The 18,403-nt window shown below is 40.6% G+C and overlaps 1 protein-coding gene across 1 annotated transcript in view; it reads left to right on the top strand.

Annotated features, from left to right (window-relative positions):
• The window catches only part of DIS3L2 (DIS3 like 3'-5' exoribonuclease 2), a 373,116-nt gene that overhangs the window by 188,810 nt on the left and 165,903 nt on the right, over window positions 1–18,403 (top strand). The window contains exons 7-8 of the mRNA XM_077757924.1: window positions 1,479–1,579; window positions 6,303–6,550. Coding sequence (XP_077614050.1) covers window positions 1,479–1,579; window positions 6,303–6,550 — 349 coding nt within the window. The remainder of the gene's footprint in view (window positions 1–1,478; window positions 1,580–6,302; window positions 6,551–18,403) is intronic.

The following is an 18,403-nucleotide window of genomic DNA, read 5'->3' as shown; positions in this document are numbered from 1 at the left end:
AAGCATCAGCGACCGTGACAGAAGGCTGCATGCCCGGGACTGGGGCTGCCTTAGCAATCCCCTCACTACCCTATCTTGATCGCCAACTCTCGAGACTGGAAACTCAGGTGGCAGATACCTCGGCAGAGCGTACTGGCTCACTGGTAACCCCAGCCTCCTAACCCTTCCTGAAGGACCTTGTTCTGCAAAACACATTGGCAAGATACCTTATGGAACAGATCAACAACTTGTGTGTGGTTTTTTTCTCCCCAAGAATAAAAAGATGCTGTCCTGGAAGCAGCTAATGATCTTGTAATTCTGAGCTATGGCCTAAAATAAAAGATGAATGTCCTCTTTTACTGATGGACAGGGTGATCCACAATGGGAAAGTTTTCGTTTGTTTTTTTCTTTTTTAGAAAACAAGGAGCATTCTACTTTCAGTGGGCACTATGGTAGGTATATTTCAACATAGATGGAAAAGCAAACAGTCGGTCATTCTTAAGCCCCAGTAGGTCAGATCATGTCAGTGTTTCCAGGGTACACCCAGAATGGTAAAAATTGGCCTTAAGTTGAGCCTTTGCTAAGAACCGGCCAGCCCTGAAAAGGATTTATTTATTTATTTTGGCCTTGATAATGTCTAAATGATAAGTGCAAGTCCCTCTTAGCTGTCTGGAGTGGGTCCCACATGAATTGGTTGTGACCCCTAGAATCCAGAAACTCCAGTATAGTTGGATAAGAATATTTAGTGGGGGAACTTGAAAGTAACACATGAACATACAAGATATTAAATGTTCAGAAGTGTGTAATTTGCTGCATTTGTTCATAAGTGGTTTTAATACTTCTGGTACAGAGCCTAACTCTCTCTCTTTATTGGGGAGATGTGGTTTCAGTTTCTTGGGTGAATGTGCATTTTATAAGTTCTAAAGAAAGGATGTTAAACATTAAAAGACTTTAAATACTTTACTCTTTATTTAATGTCACTAAGAAAAGCCAGGAAAATTAGGGTTGGCTTTTTTATTTATTTATTTAATAAATATAATCTATTTTCCACCATTTTGTTTGTTATGGCTGGTATCAAAGTACTTTTAAAAGTTAACATTTATTTTGATTTCAGCAGATGTGCTTAATAAATTAACCTATCTCTATTCTTCATTGTGGGCCCGGGCAGTATTTCACATCTAGTTTGTCTGGCATTTTGACATAGCCGATTGAGTTCAGTTTAACATAGCTTGATGTTCTCCACTTGTATGACACTTAGCATATGAATAACATTAAATAGATCAAATGTGACCTGCTGAGTAGGAGCATTCATGCAGGTTGGTGATGTGATTGACCTTAGCTAAGACCCTTAACCACTATGGGCCTGGGTTTCCTTTTCTGTAAAATGAATAGTTGAGAGTAAATGGTGCCCTGAATTTAAAAATCTCCTGAGTCTGTACGCCTAATAGATATGCATCTGACTGATTCCTCTTCTCTTTTTCCCCCTCTCCTTGATGTAGGCAAAGAAGATGCTGATGCGCCAGTCACAAAAGATGAGAGTGCCTCCATGTCACAGGACACAAGAGCTTTATCAGAGAAGTCGCTGCAAAGATCAGCAAAGGTCATTGCAGACAGATTTTCTGCACTTGTGCAAATGACTGTCACCTGTGCTACCTGTCAAAGGTCTCTCATGCGATTCAGTTAGGACTCTAGGTGGTCAGTTAATCCGAGAAGTCAATGGAAGCAAGGAGTCCTAAAACGCTAATATTTTTTAATAACTTGAAGTATATACATATATGTTGATTTGTTTGTGTTTGGATGAAGGTCCAAAGTCTTCTCTTTGTGTGTGGGAATGTTTATTGAAGTTTTGCATTATCTTTTTCTGCTTAAACCACACTTATAATATGACATCTTTGATTTCCACTTTGGGTTATGTAAAGTGGAGTGAGAATTTAGGCTCTAGTGAAGCAATAGGAATGTGGACTCCTTCTAGATTCTTAGTTTTTTGTTCTATTTTTTTTTTATTGTTGTCATGTCCATATCTCATTCAAAAGCAAGTTTTTAATGTCTTTTTTAGTTTTCCCCAAGTATGTAATTTAGTTATTGTAGGCATACAAAATTTGCTTTGTATCCTGTCTTTGTTGCTTTGCATAATTCAATTTTGTTTTTCAACTGTATAGCTAGTGGCATATTCAGATATGGTATCAGACACAGCCGCCCCAGCTATGCAGATAGCTCGGGAAGATGTGGTTCAGCGAGTGGAGTAAGCATGAGGCTTTCTCTACCAGAGACGCCCTTCAGCACGTTTAACCTGCTCTGGTGGTATTGCCACTCAATCTAGCAAATTGGTTAGGATGGTACTTCTTGCATGGTGACTTGAGGAAATTTCTAAATTATATCACATATACGTTAACCCTCAACTGCCTGTCCAGTTATTTTAATAAGCATTTTGAATACAAACTATATACCAGGCAGCATACTAGGTAATGAAGGGAAAGCCTGTGGGATGGATCTGGCTTACAGACTTGTGTTCTGTTTGACCTGTGCAGCGTTTAAAAATTCTGACTAAGTAGCTTACTAAAAAAAATCAGACTTCTGGCTTCTCTTGACAAAACAGAACATCCGGCAACACTGGGCCACGTTCTTACATGACTTTAGTTGGAGCTGAGTACGGGCAACCCTCTGTAGATGGAACTTGTGTTCTGCAATTTGCTGCTGCCCCCCAATGGTACCCTCTCTCTTTCTGGGTTGGTTTGTTTTTTGGGATAGTTTCTTAGTGAATTCAATCTAAAATCGTAGGGCAAAACAGCACTTGTCTGCAAAACTTACTTGCTGTGGTCAAGTCATTTCCACTGCAGCTGATGTATGAATCATGAGTAATGTCAAACTGCCTCCTACACTTCTCCTGCTGTCAGATATTAAAACAAGAAGCAAGGACTTCTAGTTCAGACAAGATGGCATAGACTTGTTTCTCCTTGCTCTTTCCCACCAGGATAACTATAAACCCTGGAAAATAACAAGAGGCAACCATAGATGAATTCTGAAAGGTGAAGAGAGGAAGGCTGGGTAGGTAGGGCCTCAAAGACTAGAGGAACAACATGGCAGCAGAGAACCCCTCCACCAACAGGAGACCGGGCCCAGTGTTTCTGGATCCAACCTGGCAACAGAAGGTGGCTCCAGGCAGACTCGGTCCTCGCTCAGATCTAGCAGGAGTCCCTCCAGCAGCCCCAGGCAATCCTGGCGCTACTTGCAAGAGGGATTGACTGGGAGCCTTGCTGACATTAAGGAGAAAGGCTCCCCTTTCCTGCCACAGCTGAGACTTCTCTCCCCGACCCAAGGCACACCAGACATCGGGGTGGCTCTGGTAGCGGGGATCCTGCCAAAGAAGTGGCGCAGCCCCGGAAGCCTCTTTGTCCCTTTGTGCCTGAGATTTCCCTCCTCCCTGCCCCCCATCCCGAAGTAGCAGATGGTGAGAGAACACCTTTAGGGGAGACCCTCCTGCATCAGGGTGTGGTCCAGGAAACCTTATCCTCATTTATCGCAGGGGTCTGAGACACCCGTTTCCTACCCAGAGACACTGGGCAGTCAGGTGGCACTGGTAACGGGGGTCCTACCACAATAAAAACCTTAAATGGGAAGTTTCTTTGTCTACATGGACATGGATTAGGATTTGTTCTTAATCCATATTAGAGAGACCAGGTGGCCAGCCCTGAGGAAGTTCTTTCCATGCCCTCAGGCAGTACCAGCAGAGACCGGTAGGAGCCCCAGAGGCTCCATGTCAACCAAACATATCAAAGTAGTACTGCAAAGTCTCTGAAAATCAAACTGTCATTGGAACTACGGCCCACAAATGTAGTCCAGGCCCCCTATGCTTGTGACACCAAGACACAGTGGCCTGCCTTCTAAAAGATTTAAATAAGACCCTGAATCTCCTCTTATAAAATCTGAAAGGTCCCGGATACAACAGAAAATCATTCATTACACCAAGAACTAGGACATTATCACATGAGTGAGGAGATGTTACTGTTCTCTGACAGTGATTTTAAATATGCTTCAACAAGCAATTAGAAATTCTCTTGAAGCAAATGAGAAAATAGAAAATCTCAGCAAAGAAATAGAAGTTATAAAAAAGAACCAAATGGAAATTACAAAACTAAAAGATACACTAACAGAAATAAAATACTTGCAGGATGGACTCAGTAGGAAAGTAGCATAAAATTAGTTAACTTGAGAACAGAGCAGTAGAATTTACCCAATATGAACAAACAGAAAATAGGCTGGAAAAAAAAATTAACAGAGCTTCTGGAAGTTGTGGGGCAGTACAAGTAGATTCAGCATTCAAATAATTGGAGTCCTTGAAGGAGAGGATCACCAAGAGAATGGGGCTTAGAGATTGTGCTGACTGGGAACAGGTAAAAAAAAAAAAATATTTAGAGATTTTGAGATCAGAGCAACAGTTGTATAGCATGAATACGTAATGGTATCCATCTGTATCATTGTAATTCTCTTCTGATGGACTCAATAGCTTGTGTTTTTTTTTAAAATATTTTTATTTATTTCTAGGGGAGAGAGAGAGAGACAGCGTGAGCAGGGGAGGGTCAGAGAGAGAGGGAGATACAGACTCTGAAATAGGCTCCAGGCTCTGAGCTGGCTGTCAGCACAGAGCCCGACGTGGGGCTCGAACCCACGAACCACGAGATCATGACCTAAGCGAAAGTCGGACGCTTAACCGACCAAGCCACGCAGGCGCCCCTCAATAGCTTGTGTTTAAGTAGAGAAGAGCAGTGGCTGAACTGTCCCAGAATTGAGGATATTTTAGAGCACGTGCAGTGGAAGGGCAAGAGGGGTGAGGCATCTTGTGACGGTGGTGAGAGGACTAGAAGTGACAGAACATGATGTGTCCCTCTGAGGTAGGAAGGGACTCAGGCCTGAGAAGTAGCAAACAGACGCAGAGGACGGGTTAGAGTCAAGGCACCGGTAGTCATGATGTGGTGAGGAAGCCATGAAGGGGCACAGAAGAAGGGAACTGGATGACACTTGGGATTGGATCAGTCCCAGAGGGTGCTGAGGCCATGAGCATGAGTTGCTAGAACCAAATGGAAGGGAAGGCCACCAGCACTGAAGAGATACAGAGGCTGTAAGGACAAGATCTTGGCTGAGTCATTCCCCTGGAAATGTAAGCCAGATATTGCAGAGTAACTAGGAGGTCCATGGATGGCAGCAACAAGAAGGGGACAGCCTGGACCATAAAAGGATGCAGCTATCTGCACGAGGCAAGAAGAGTAAATGGTCTGGATGTGACCGTGCCGCATGGGGCTGTGTGGAGAAGGAGCGACCTTTGTCCAACGGGCCTGGGGCAGACAGTGTCCTGGTGACAGAGAAGCGCATACGAGGACCAGGTCAGGGACTCTTGACAGAGGGCACAAGAGCTTGTTCAAAACAGAATGGTGTTTTCCAAGGGGGAAGGAAGAGTTAGGAGAACACAGAGCCTACCAGGGGATTGAGACTGGACGAGAGGACAGGTGCCTTGTGGGGCGGCAGCCGGGTGTGCCTGGGGCAGAGGAGCGGCACACTGGCTGGTTGGAGGTTCTGCCTAGACAGGCTGAGTGCCCTTATGGAGTCAGAGACGGGAACAAGAGCAACCATCCGCACAACAGTGTCTGCACCTTTGCTCAGGGGTCAAAGTGGGGTGCTGGCAAGTACTTCCAGTGAAGAGGCCGAAGTGCGGAGTGTCTGTGCGGGGTAGGGGCGGCACTTCAGGAAGAACTCCCCAGGGTGGGGGAGGGGGAGGGGGAGGGGATCTGCTTTCTTAAAGACTTCTCTCTTGGTGGAAAGAGTATGTCCTTGTAGTGATGTGGTAGCCTGAATCGTTGCCTGAGTGAGTGGGTTTAATGTTGGAAAGAAGGAAGGTTTAAAGGTTTCCAGCCTCAAAAGGCATACTAAAGACCAGTTCCTTGTTTGTGTTTAAAAACATTTTTAAAAAGCAACTGCTGTGTCATTCGTGTGGGAAAAATGAAATGCAGAGCAATTACTTGGGGCCTTATTTCCCTGCCGAAGTCTTCCCACTGTCCTTAGGAGATGGGTCTTTGTTATGAAAACACTTCCATTGAATTCATCCCTGTGTTGCATAGTTTTCGTTGGATAAATATGCTCACTGGATACTTAAGTTGCTGCACGTTAAATGTGGATTACTTAGTCATGGAGCATCACCAAGAGGTGCTTCATTTGGACCTAGAAAAACTGCAGGCTCAGCTAGTTGACCAGATAATATCCTGCTGACTTCTCCCAGCTATTATCCAGTCCTGTGGATAAACAGCATTTGACTATATCTTTGGTGTTTTCAGGTGGTTTACATCTTGGACAAAAAACACTCCCGAGCAGCAACGGGCTTTCTCAAACTCTTGGCTGATAAGAACAGTGAACTGTTTAGGAAATACGCCCTGTTTTCTCCTTCGGACCACCGAGTGCCTAGAATTTATGTGCCTCTCAAGGACTGTCCCCAGGACTTTGTGACCCGGCCTAAAGATTATGCCAACACGCTGTTCATCTGCCGCATTGTGGACTGGAAGGAGGACAGCAATTTTGCCCTGGGGTAGGTGACCTTTGGCAAGAAAAACCACAGATCGCAGACGGATGTCGGTTTAGGTAGCCTTTCGGTAAACTTTTTTGTGTATTTTAATTATTATTTCTTTATTAAAACATGGGTACTTGGCATATTTGGGTCCTAAGTTTTCAGAAATTGCTCTTAGCTACCCCCTTGACTGGTCACCTGTAGGTTCCTTGAATTGCCAGGCAATTTGGGACATAAATTGTAAGTGCGTTCTGAGCTTCTCCTTATTTCCTATTATGTCACGAATCCTTGTGAACTCCAAGGAATTTATGGCATCAAACAATCAGACAACTCCTTTTAGACACTAGTGTTAAAATATGCAAAATTCCAGGCATTTCGGAGGACCTCATTCTCCCATGCTTTCAAATATAAATATGAAGGTATATTTTAATGATGTGCTTTTTTGGTATTGATCCTTCAGAGGTTTTACTTAGGGCAGCAAAAACTAAATTACCTGACTGTAAGTAGGAAAGGGTACCCTACTTTCACGGAAGTGGTTAGAACCCAATCTAACTTAACTATAGAGTACGTAGTCATAGCTCATCATGGTAGCCACTTGAGCAGTTTTGATCTGAAGAAATTGCTGGACCCAGCTGTCTAATCAAATGTGACACCTGTTTTCTTATAATTGTATCCATTTTGAGAGAAAAACAATAATAAATTTTAGCTATATTTTTAGCCCTTTATTATGGATGGTGTCCAGTTTATGTTTCACACAAAATAAAAATAAAGGTGTACAAGCTAGAAAAGTTTATTCTTATACTTACTTTTAAGCCGTTTTGGTGATTTGCTTGTTAAGTTATCTGACTTGTGCAGGACGGGCCCTTCTGAGAATGTCCTGTGATTGTGAGTACCAACACTGAATGCATGGCCGCAAGGTACTGCTTTTATTGGATTTGTTCTATACTTAGCCTCTTAGGCCTGGCAAAGTAAGCCGGATCAGATCTGTGTGTTACACCTCATGCCATTTAAGAAATTACTGTCCTGTGCCACTTTTTCAGTGATATGAAGACCAATGTGATTTATATGATCTCAGAGGCACTCGGGAACAATTCCACTTTCTTTTTTTTTGCTTTCAAGTGGAGCGATTGCAGTATAATTTTTATGCCCAACTCATTCCAAAAGTGACATCAACCCCTTGAGTCCTAACTAGTCCTTCTCTGAGGCTTGCCAGTTTCTCACCATCAACTCAGGCCTGATAATGGCTGTGCCACCTGGCCCCTATTGATTGTGCCTGCCGCCCTCTGCCTGGCAGTGAAAAGGGAAGACATCACATCACAGCAGGAAGTCCAGCCTTGTCTTTTATCTGCCTTTTTGTCATATCCCATTGTGTATACTTGATTGGACTACTTCCTTAGTTATCGAGTTGTATGGGTGTAGTCAAGAAATCTTCATGATGTGAGTTTTTTTATTGCTGGAATGGCCTTACAGGGTCTTTTTTCACAGCTGAGCCATTACTTCATCAAGAACTCTTTCCTTGTGGGCAAATTACAACAACTGAAAAAGGAGTCAAGCAGCGAGACTATTTGCTGAATCTAAAGAAAGAACATTTTAAAATAATAGCCATATATTAATCATGTACTTCTCAAAATAAAAATATACTTAGATGGAAACCAGCACTAATTTTTCTCTGCCTTCCTCGTATAAAGACGTTAGAATTTGTCATTAGGTAAATATGCCTTTTAAGATCTTTGTGAAGAAGAGAAAATTTATCTTAAGAAAGAAAGAAAATGTAGGTTTTCATGACAAAGTCCTCAGATGACTTCTGTCTCCTGAGGGGTGCAGGCCACAGCTGTTGAGCCTGTTGGGGGTCGCCTTTGCCATTTTGTTCTATCAGCTACTGATCTTTAGGAATGGAGGTCACTGCTGCCCAGTCAGAACATGCTGTTCTAGGATGGCCTGTCTTTCCTCTCTCATCTTTGCCAAGTTTTAACCAGGAGTGTGAAGGTAGTACTTGCTGTGGATGTGAGTGTCTGTGGTTAGCTTCCCCAGAAACTCTGCCTACAAACTGAGGTGAGCCAAAGCGGCTTCCTTCTGAATGTCTTCCCTGCCCCTGCTCTCTGCTCATAAAAGTTTTGAACTTCTTCTCTCTCTGTAACTGCTACCAATTATTTAAGTCCAAAATCATTTACTTCTTCTGCACTTCAGTTCATGAGACAGATATTGATCAATTATGTGTAAGTCACTATGTGAGAAAGGCAAAGGCAAACAAGGTACAGTTCTTTTATTCAAGGAAAGTATAGCCTAATGCAGAAGGATTTGTATGTAAATGTCATAGGGTTAATTTGATTCTAAGAAAAGGAATCCAACTTGAGCTAATTTAAATAAAAGTGGAAATTAGTGTGAAAAATTGGTGGTTCTCCTAAAACCAAGGGCAGGAAATGGAGGCAGGCCTCATGAGGATCTCAGAACTAACAAGGTGGCACAGGAATCACAGCTTCTCTCTCAATGACCCTGACAGGTCCAGCCACCACATGGTATCTTTTCTGTACCCCTTTCTGCCCATGAGCTGGATTGTTCTGCAGCTCTCCCCACAGCAGCCAGCCTGTCAACATGGCCCCCAAGTGGTACTGCCAGTCTTCTGCAGGTCACATACTGAAGTCTAGGTCACGATACAGAATTTCTAGGGTAGAAAAATCTTATTGGTCTAGCCTGAGACAGTTATTTGCCCTGATCAGTAGTTTTAACCAGAGGTAGTGGCCCAAGGTCCCATGGCCTACCGTCCAATGGGGAGGGACTATGTGGGACTTGAATCTCTGGGAATAAGTGTGGATAAAGTAAACAGACTGAATGGCCTGTCTCTTTTACCTCTAGCTATAGTATGAAGCAGAATATGGGAATAAAGTTGTTTTCTGGAAGTTTAGAGTAGGCGGGTGAAGGGAGAAATCTAGGATTGTTTCTGGGAGAACGGAAGCCCCTTTGCTGAAAGATCGCTCCACCCGAGAGTCGGGAGTGGACCAGCGGGGACGCGACTGAAAGCAAGCAGTCATCACAGACTATCGTGTTAACACAGGAGACGGGGAGAACCTGAAGTAAATGGGTTGCAGGGAAGGAAGCTAAAGGAGTGAAAAAATTCAGGGGAACTGAGGGTCCTGACCGATTAGAAATGGGGCATGAATGAGAAGGACAGAACTGTGGATGAACTTGCAGACCTCTGACTTGAGTGTTGCTGGGGAGACGATGATGGTGTTTACCCACAGTGCACTGCGAGCAGCCTCAGCTCCTACCATGCTCTTCTCCTTTGCCTCATTGCTTGCTGTTTCCCAAGCTGGCTGTGTGTGTTCGTAGCTCCAGACTCTTGCACACCACACTTCCCTTCCCAGCAGTGCCCTTCTCCTCTCCCTGCTGTTTATTTAGAGAAATAACTCCACTTTTAAACTTAACTCCGTTGTGTACTTGAAAAATGTTCCCTGATTCCACCCCCCTGGGTGCCCCCATAGTTTGTAATACTCCTCTTATTGTTGCTGTGGCCTGTTTGGATTGTAATTGCTTATATAAGTTTTTACTTGACCATGAGTTCCTTTAGGACAAGGATACTCAGTGAACATTTGCTGGCTGGTTCAATGGCCTTAAGGAGGCCATCAGTCTTGGTGCCCCCTTCCATGTAAGCATTGCCTTTCTGGCGCCCCTCGTTCCACTTCGGTGCCTCCTGTGAGGGGCAGCCCGAAGACCGTTAGGGTACTGGAGACCTTTGGGTGTTAGAAAGTTATTTTTCATCTTGTTCTAAGAACTGTCACGAGAGATCTCAGTTCAGCTTTGTTTACTTCCGTACATCACATCTACCACATTTTCGGGACTCTTCGTCCTATAATGCTAGCAAAAACCTGAAGGTAATCATTCTTAGTGAACCCTTGCTGGCTTTTAGGGATCACTGCTTTTTGTTATGCATCACAACATATTTAATACTTTTCCTATTTAGTACTAGGCTTTTGTCCAGGATACTTAAAAAGCCACAGTGGCTTCCTCGCTGGAATGAGTTGTAATTATGTAATCAGATTTACAGTTTTAAGAGCTTCCTAACCCTCTTAAATCATCTTTCCCTTTAGAAACTCCTGCAGTGGAATTCATGCCTATATTTTCTCAGACCTTTGTGAAATCTGCTGTCCTAAAGTCTAGAGTTCGTAGTCACAGCCTTCCCGTCCAGGGTGTCATAGCATGGAGATATTGTCATGGTTTGTCATGGTTTCTTCTTCTTGAATATCTAAGGATAAATCTTGAAGAAAATGGAAACGTTGTAGAGTGGCTACTGTGAGGAACATGGTAGTGTTTCTTGGCAGCACTTTAGACTAACTGAACATATGTAACTTGAGTTGACCTAGAGTAAATAGACATATTTATATTATTTGCTCTAGCAAAGTTTGGTAGCTTTAAGGGACAGGGAGAAGGAAAAATAAACAAGTCAGTGCAGGTATAGCAGGATTGGGAAATTTAGGGTTGAACTTGGGATTGTCTAGGCTTAGTGGGAGGCTGTTGAAATAGAGAAATAGACAAGGAGTCACAGTGCTGTTCACTTTAATGAGAGTGAAGGACAGCAGCTTCCATTGGAGAGAGTGGCTGGGTGAGATGAAGGGAGGGAAAGGAAGTTCTGATTGGTGACACATGAGGAGGAGGAAGCAGTTGGTCAGAGAGACGGGTGATCTGTTCTGGTATCTTCATCTTCCAGCTTTGACCAGTAAAGTGCCAGTTCACAGCTAGAAACATGTATTTATTGACTGTTGGAAACAAATATACCTTACCTTAACATCCCATTCAGTTTTGATAGATACTAAATTTCTTAATGAGGTTGATCTAAATTAGGGAGGTGGTCGTTAAATTATATTAAAATGTATTTAGTAAGAAAAAGAGGTAGTAACTAGGTTGTTAGAAAAAAAACCCAGAAGAAATTTGTTTCATTGAGGCATAGCCTAGAAGATTAGCAAATTGAAAAAGAGCTCTGTCTAATCTTTCCCTCTGTGCAAAAGGAGTACTTCACCTTATCAAGAGTATGTTCTTTATCTGAAGACTCTTCTGAAGAAGAGGCTGAGTTACATAATCCAATGAACTTGAAACTCAGACTTTATAAGTCCTTTTTGGGGTGGGGGTGCAGTATGGCTTAATGCAAGTCAGGCTGAGGAAGGGGCTCTTTAATTGTCTGACTGTTGGGCTCCACCTGGTGGCCTCTAAGGTTCGTTTTTGGAAGAAGCCAGGTCTTAGCATTGAGCGCATCCTGGTCAGAGTGAAGCAAAAGTAAAAGGGATGGAGACCAGTGGTTCTGAGCCAGGCTTTGGTTACCAGATTGTTCTTTCCCTCGCACCCTGTGCAGTCATTAACACTTCTAACATGGTTGTCAGCTTCCGCCTCAACTTCTAGTGCCTCTTCTTGAAAATACTATTTTAAAGTAGGAGAGAACCTTCGCTACCGTCAGCCTTCTCTTCAAGTCCTTAAATGCTTTTGTCCTCCTCTTTGCTCCCTTCACGTTGACATTTGGCTCTTCAGTCTCAAGCCTAAGGGCCTTCCCTAAAATCATGTGGTATTTTTGAGCCTTTCTTCTGTTCCACATTCCGTTGTCTGTTTTCACTGATCTGCCCATATTCCTAAAGTCCCCATTCCTTAACATGTGCTCTTCTCCTGATTATAAAAATAATATATAACAGGGGCGCCTGGGTGGCTTAGTTGGTTAAGCGTCAACTTTCGCTTAGGCCATGATCTTGCGGTTCGTGGGTTCGAGCCCCGCATTGGGCTCTGTGCTGACTGCCAGCTCAGAGCCTGGAGCCTGTTTCAGTCTGTGACTCCCTCTCTCTCTGACCCTCCCCTGCTCACGCTGTCTCTCTATCTCTCTCCTAGAAATAAATAAAACATAAAAATAATAATAATAATAATATATAACATATACAGCCAGAGACACCGTGTATTTGCCACACTTTTCTTTCTGTGTGATGTTACTGAACTTCTGGGCTCAGGTGCAGCTGCTGTTTGATGGTCCTCCATGTGCACGTTCTCAGGGATCTGATACCATAGTACCTGTTTGAGTGGGGCTCCTAACAAGGGCATAAGAGCATTTATTTGGGGGATAATCGCTACAAGACTATATGGCTTGTCCTCCTGTGTATGGCTTAGTTTTAAGGCTAAAATTTTATAAGCATATGTGGTGGAGGAGGTTGAATGGTTAAGGACACTAATGTTAACTGTTAAGTGTTTCTATTTTCTTCAAGGCAGAGAGGCCAATTTGAGGGACTTTCTGGCTTGATTCCTTATATGTATAGCTGGTCCCTTACCTCAGTAAGTTTTTCATTTGTACATGACCTGGACCTCATGCTTATTTATGTAAAATATTTGCATACACACATAACCCCTACCTATTAACTACAGGAATTTAGGAATATTGTTTCAGTACTGTCCCAATTAATTTTATAGTAGGCCCCAGTTGTAATATCTCTGATTGTGAATGGGAACAGTATCTGTGGAGGAACCTGGTGAGTGAGAAGTATTGAGGTGGCAATCCTTATAAATAACTCTAATGAGGGGCGCCTGGGTGGCTCAGTCAGTTAGGCACCTGACTTTGACTCGGCTCATGAGCTCACGGTTTGTGAGTTCAAGCCCCGCTTCAGGCTCTGTGCTGACAGCTCAGACCCTGGGGCCTGACCCTTCCCGGCTCGCACTCTGTCTCTCTCTCTCAAAAATAAATAAACGTTAAAAAAATTTTTTTTAAAATAAATTACTCTAATGAGGAAAGCTTTCTATCTCAAAACTATTTATTGTAATGTCAAAATTAGAAAAAAAATTTAATTTTTTTGAAAGACATCCATATTGTATATTTACTATTAAAATTATTTAAAACATGAACCACTGAAAGTAAAAAAAATTCTAGAATTTCACCCCCAGAAATAATCACTGTTAAGAGTTTGGTGTATATTTGTCTAAAGTATTGTTTTTAAAATATTTGTTAACATTCATTGTAAAGTATGTTTCACAGATAAAAGTATATATGTAACACTTATGTGATTTTTGAATTTTCATATTAAAACCAACCCATGAATTCAGAACCCAGATTACAAGGTGTATCACAACATTTTTGAAGCATCCTATGATCCTCTCTATCCTATCCACTAGTTTTTTCCCCAAGAGGTAGCCACTTTCTCAGACATGCACTTTTCTTTATAATTTACCTATATTTATTATCCTTAAAAGTATTAGTTTTGCTTGTTCCTAAACCTAACCAAAAATACCATGCTACATACATTCTTCTGTGACTTGCTTTTTTTATTTAATGTTTCTAAAATATATTCATTATTTCATTCATTTTAATTTGTAATATTTCCATTTCCCGAAATATACTACAGTTTATCTAGAAATGAATATTTGGGTTGGACTGAAGTTTTGCCCTTAGAAATAATACTCCTATGAACATTCCAGTGCTCACTAACTAAAGTTTCTTTAGACTCTACTTAAGAGTGAAATTGTCACATCACATCCTTGTGCTTGTTAAACTTAACGACTTTGTAGCCAAACCATTTTCCAAAATGGCTTTGCCCATTTTTAGTCCTAGTAGTAAGAGTTTCCGTTGCTTTACACTCTTATCAATGCTGGATATAGCTAGATTCTTCCACTTTTGCCTTATAAGAGAGTATAAAATGGTATCTTATTGTCCTAATTTATATTTTCCAAATTACTGATGAGATTGAACATCTTTTCATATTTATGGTCATTATGTTTTCTCTTCTAGAAAATATCTTCATATCTTTTTTTTTTCCCCACAGTTAAGCTTTTGTTGGGATAAATTTACAGAAATTGCAAAAATGGTACATAGTTCCTATATACTTTTACCCAGCTTCTCCTTATGGTTAGCATCTTACATTACCATAAAATATTTATGAAAGCCTAGAAATTAATATTGGTATGGTTGGTAACATTGGCATACTTAATTAAAGTATAGAATTTATTCACATCTTACAAAGTTTTCCACTAACATCCTTTTCCTGTTTGAGAAACTGGTCCAGAATCCTATATTAGTTGTCATGTTGCTGTAGTTCTTCCAGTTTGTGGCAGTTTGTCAGCCTTGTCTTTTATGGCCTTGGCACTTTGGATTTTGTAGTGTTTTTCAGTTTGGCTTGTCTAATGTTTTCTCATGAGTAGACTGAGATTAAGTATTACTGGGAAAGATAACAGAGAGGCAGGTGTGTCATATCAGGGACTACATGTCAGTATGTATTACTGGTGATGTTAACCTTGATCTTTTGGCTAAGGAAGTACCTGCCAGTATTCTTACTGTTTTTTCCTAGTATTTGGGGGCAGATTTTTTTGAGACTATCCAATTAAACTTTAACCCACTCATTTTATTTAGTATTCTTTTTTTATTGGGCTGTTATTTTGGAGTTAAAAAATATTCTAGGAAGTAATCTTTTTAATAGTTACTGGTAGGGAAAATGTCTTCTCCACAGTTTATGACTTCTTTTTTCATGTTACTAATGTTAAGTTCTGAAGAACAGGCATTTTAAATTGCATTTTCCAACTTTTTGGTGCTGATGTATATAATTGCACTTAACTTTTGTGTATTAATCCTGTATCCAGCCATCTTGCTGAATCCTCTTATTAATTCTAATATCTTGGACATAGTTTCCTTTGGAATTTCTGTGCAGATAATCATCATTGGTAAGTAATAACAAGTTTCTTCCATTCTAATCCCTATAACTTTTATTTCTTTTTCTTATCTTCCTAAACTGGCAACTTACTATTGGAGAGAAGATATCTTCCACGCTAATAAGTGATGAAAGCGCAATTTTGAATGAAAGCAATAGTAGCTGGCATTTTTTTCTTTTTCCTGATATTTTTGAAATGATAATAGTTTTGCTAATGTGGCAGCTAGTTATTAAAGGACTCAAGATACCTAAGTGCATGTCTTTGGGTTTTATTTGTTTTTACTGTCTTCAGTGTTCTTAGTTTTCCTTTGGAGTTTCAAGGAGAAATAGATGCCCTTTTTCCAGGCTCTAAAACATTAATTCATTTATTTTATTCACTAAACCATCATCTGTTAGGCACTTAAGATGAATAAGTCTCGGTGTAAGATATGGAAATAATGCTTATTCACTTTAGGATGATCCTTTTCATCTGCTGGTAAGTACCTAAAGCACCATGACGCAGTTAGAAAGTGGCATGTGCCAGAAAGGAGATCTAACCAAAGGACAGTGATAGCATTGAGCAGAGAGATTTGCTCCGGAGGACAGGGTGGCTTCCTGGCCCTGCTGCTACTTTCTCTGAAGGTGAAATGAACTTGGTTTATGTTTTATAGGCCTGCTTCACATGGAAGCCATAAAGGGAGTGCCTTTACGATAGAAATATATTGCTTAAGGAAGGAGCTACTTGTAGTATTTTTATGCTCTAGAACCAATAGTACCTTGTCAGTATTTAGTGAATACCTGCAAGATATATGATGTGAACAGTCCTGAAACTTTATTTTTTATATAATAAGAGTATTACATTAATCGTTGCAGAATGAAGGAAGAGAAGGAGAAGTTTGCTTCTCATGGAAGATATTTTAAAATATTTTATATTAGTTAGGATGCTTTTAGCACCAGGTGATGGAAATCCCTGACCAAAAGTGATTTAAATGTTAAGGGAACATATTATTTTATATAATTGGGAATCCGGAGGTGTTGCCGGCCCCAGTGCCCAGTACAGTCAGTGCCTTGGTGATGTTATCAGGTTCCCCTTTGCTGTCTTCGGTGGCCCATGGCAGTGAAGAGTGCTGCCAGCATGGTCAGACTGCATGCTCTCTAGATCACGCACAGCAGGGAAGGGGGAAAGCCTGTCCACCAGCCATGATACTGATAACCGTCTCCAGGGGAACCACACCTGGTTCCATTAGAATAATTAAGCTCTGCCTCTGGAGCTGAAAATGAGATGATCCCTGTATGAAAAAGATTAGGTTTCTGCTAAAAAGGAGGAAGAGGGGGAATGAAGGTTGGGGAGGCAACCAGTACTGAGCATTACAGGTTTTTATTAGACTATAATAAATGTTTCTATACTTTTTAAATGTTAAAAAAAGTTACAATATTAAATATTATGAGAAAAAAGTCACTCATAATCCTCCCTTTCTAAAATAATTAACGCCATTTTTAGCTGTTTCCTATCAATCCTTTGATAAATGTTTTTACATAGTTAAATTATACTATACCTTTGTATATTTCTTTTTTTTTGTTTTATGTCTACATTTTCAAAATTCTTTTTCTAAAATGTGTAATAAACAATTGAACAGAAATGTCATGGTTTAGTGTATCATTTACCTATTATTGAAATCTGGATTATTTCTTTTACTCCTTTATTCAGTATTTTGAAATAAACTTTGTTTTTAGAACAGTTTTAGATTTATAAAAAAATTGTTAAAGATACTACAGAGAGTTCTTATAGTTCTTATATACCCCTGGACCTAGTTTCCCTATTTTTAACATATTAGTGTAATACATTTGTTACAGTGAATGAGCCCAGTGCTGATACCAATATTAACTGACATCATACTTGTACTCGGAAATCCTTGATTTTTAAAAACTAGATGTCCTTTTTCTGTTCCAGGATACCTATACGTGTATTTGTTGTCTCCTTAGTGTCCTCTTAGCTATGAATTTCAACATTATTTTTGAAAAACACTTTTTTTTAGTTTTTTTTTTAATGTTTATTTTTGAGAGAGAGGCAGAGTGGAAGCTGGAGAGGAGCAGAGAGAAAGGGAGACATAGAATCCAAAGCAGGCTCCAGATTCTGAGCTGGCAGCACAGAGCCCCACATGGGCTCAAATCCACGAACTATGAGATCATGACCTGAGCTTAACCAACTGATCCACCCAGGCACCCCTTGAAGGACATATTTTAATGGAGAATAAGCTCAAGTGTGGGTTTTAAAAGAATCAGCCAGACATTTTGCTGCAGCTTTGAACCATAGCTGTCCAAAAACAGCTGTTGCCATCTCTTAAGACAATGAAGAGAAGACATAAACTACTTAGAAAGCTGTAATATTGGAACTATAACATGTGAAAGGGAATTTTACTTGCAGTATTTCATCTTAAGTAAAATTTACACCAAAATTAAAAAATGAAAACAAACCCTTCTGTAAGACAAATAGGCAATGTATGTAAGTCAGTTCCCTAGTATGTATGGTTCTGTTTAGATCCTAACAGATCTGGTTTATAGGGTGACAGCAGAATTTACAAGTAATAGCATAAGATTCTTTCTGGGACGTCTAAAGCCCAAATGCATGAGCACTTTCAGCATGCTGACCAGTTAGATTTTTATCTCCTGCGGGCTATCCAGGCTCTGCTGCTGTCAATTATATCTCCAATGGAAATGTATAATAAATTTATTTAAATAAGGTACTTGAGAAATGTCCTCTGGAACTTAGTAAAATAAATGTTAATTACTACTAATAGAAACTTGGAGTCAATGATCATATTTGGAAGCAATAACCAAAATATAATTTTGTCTTTATGAGCCATATTGTAATTTAGGAAACAAATCAAGATTCTTTGGATTCAAAATACAGTCTAGTGAAAAATTTTGCCAGAACAGAAAGCACCAGTAAAATTAAATAAGACAACTTTTTTTCATTAAATTTCAGTTAACATTCAGTGACTGATATGACTTGTTCTGACAATTAATATTAAGACCATCTTCACCAGCTTACTTTTGTCCTCCTTCCATTTCACCATCCCGCCCCCACGGAGGTGGATTCGATTCAGCACTCAGCACTAGTCTTCTTTTCTAGAAATTTCTTTATTTCTTGGTAGGCCATAGTTCTTCATCTAGTAGTTTTTCAGAAGGGGTTTATGAGAACTATATTCTCTGAGTTCTTGCATTTAGAAATCTTCAGCTT

The sequence above is a fragment of the Crocuta crocuta genome, unplaced genomic scaffold (genome assembly GCF_008692635.1).
Source record: "Crocuta crocuta isolate KB4526 unplaced genomic scaffold, BGI_CrCroc_1.0 scaffold290, whole genome shotgun sequence".
Taxonomy (NCBI): Eukaryota; Metazoa; Chordata; class Mammalia; order Carnivora; family Hyaenidae; genus Crocuta; species Crocuta crocuta.
Note: the sequence above shows the minus strand (reverse complement) of the source record. Positions and strands in the feature narration are given on the sequence as shown.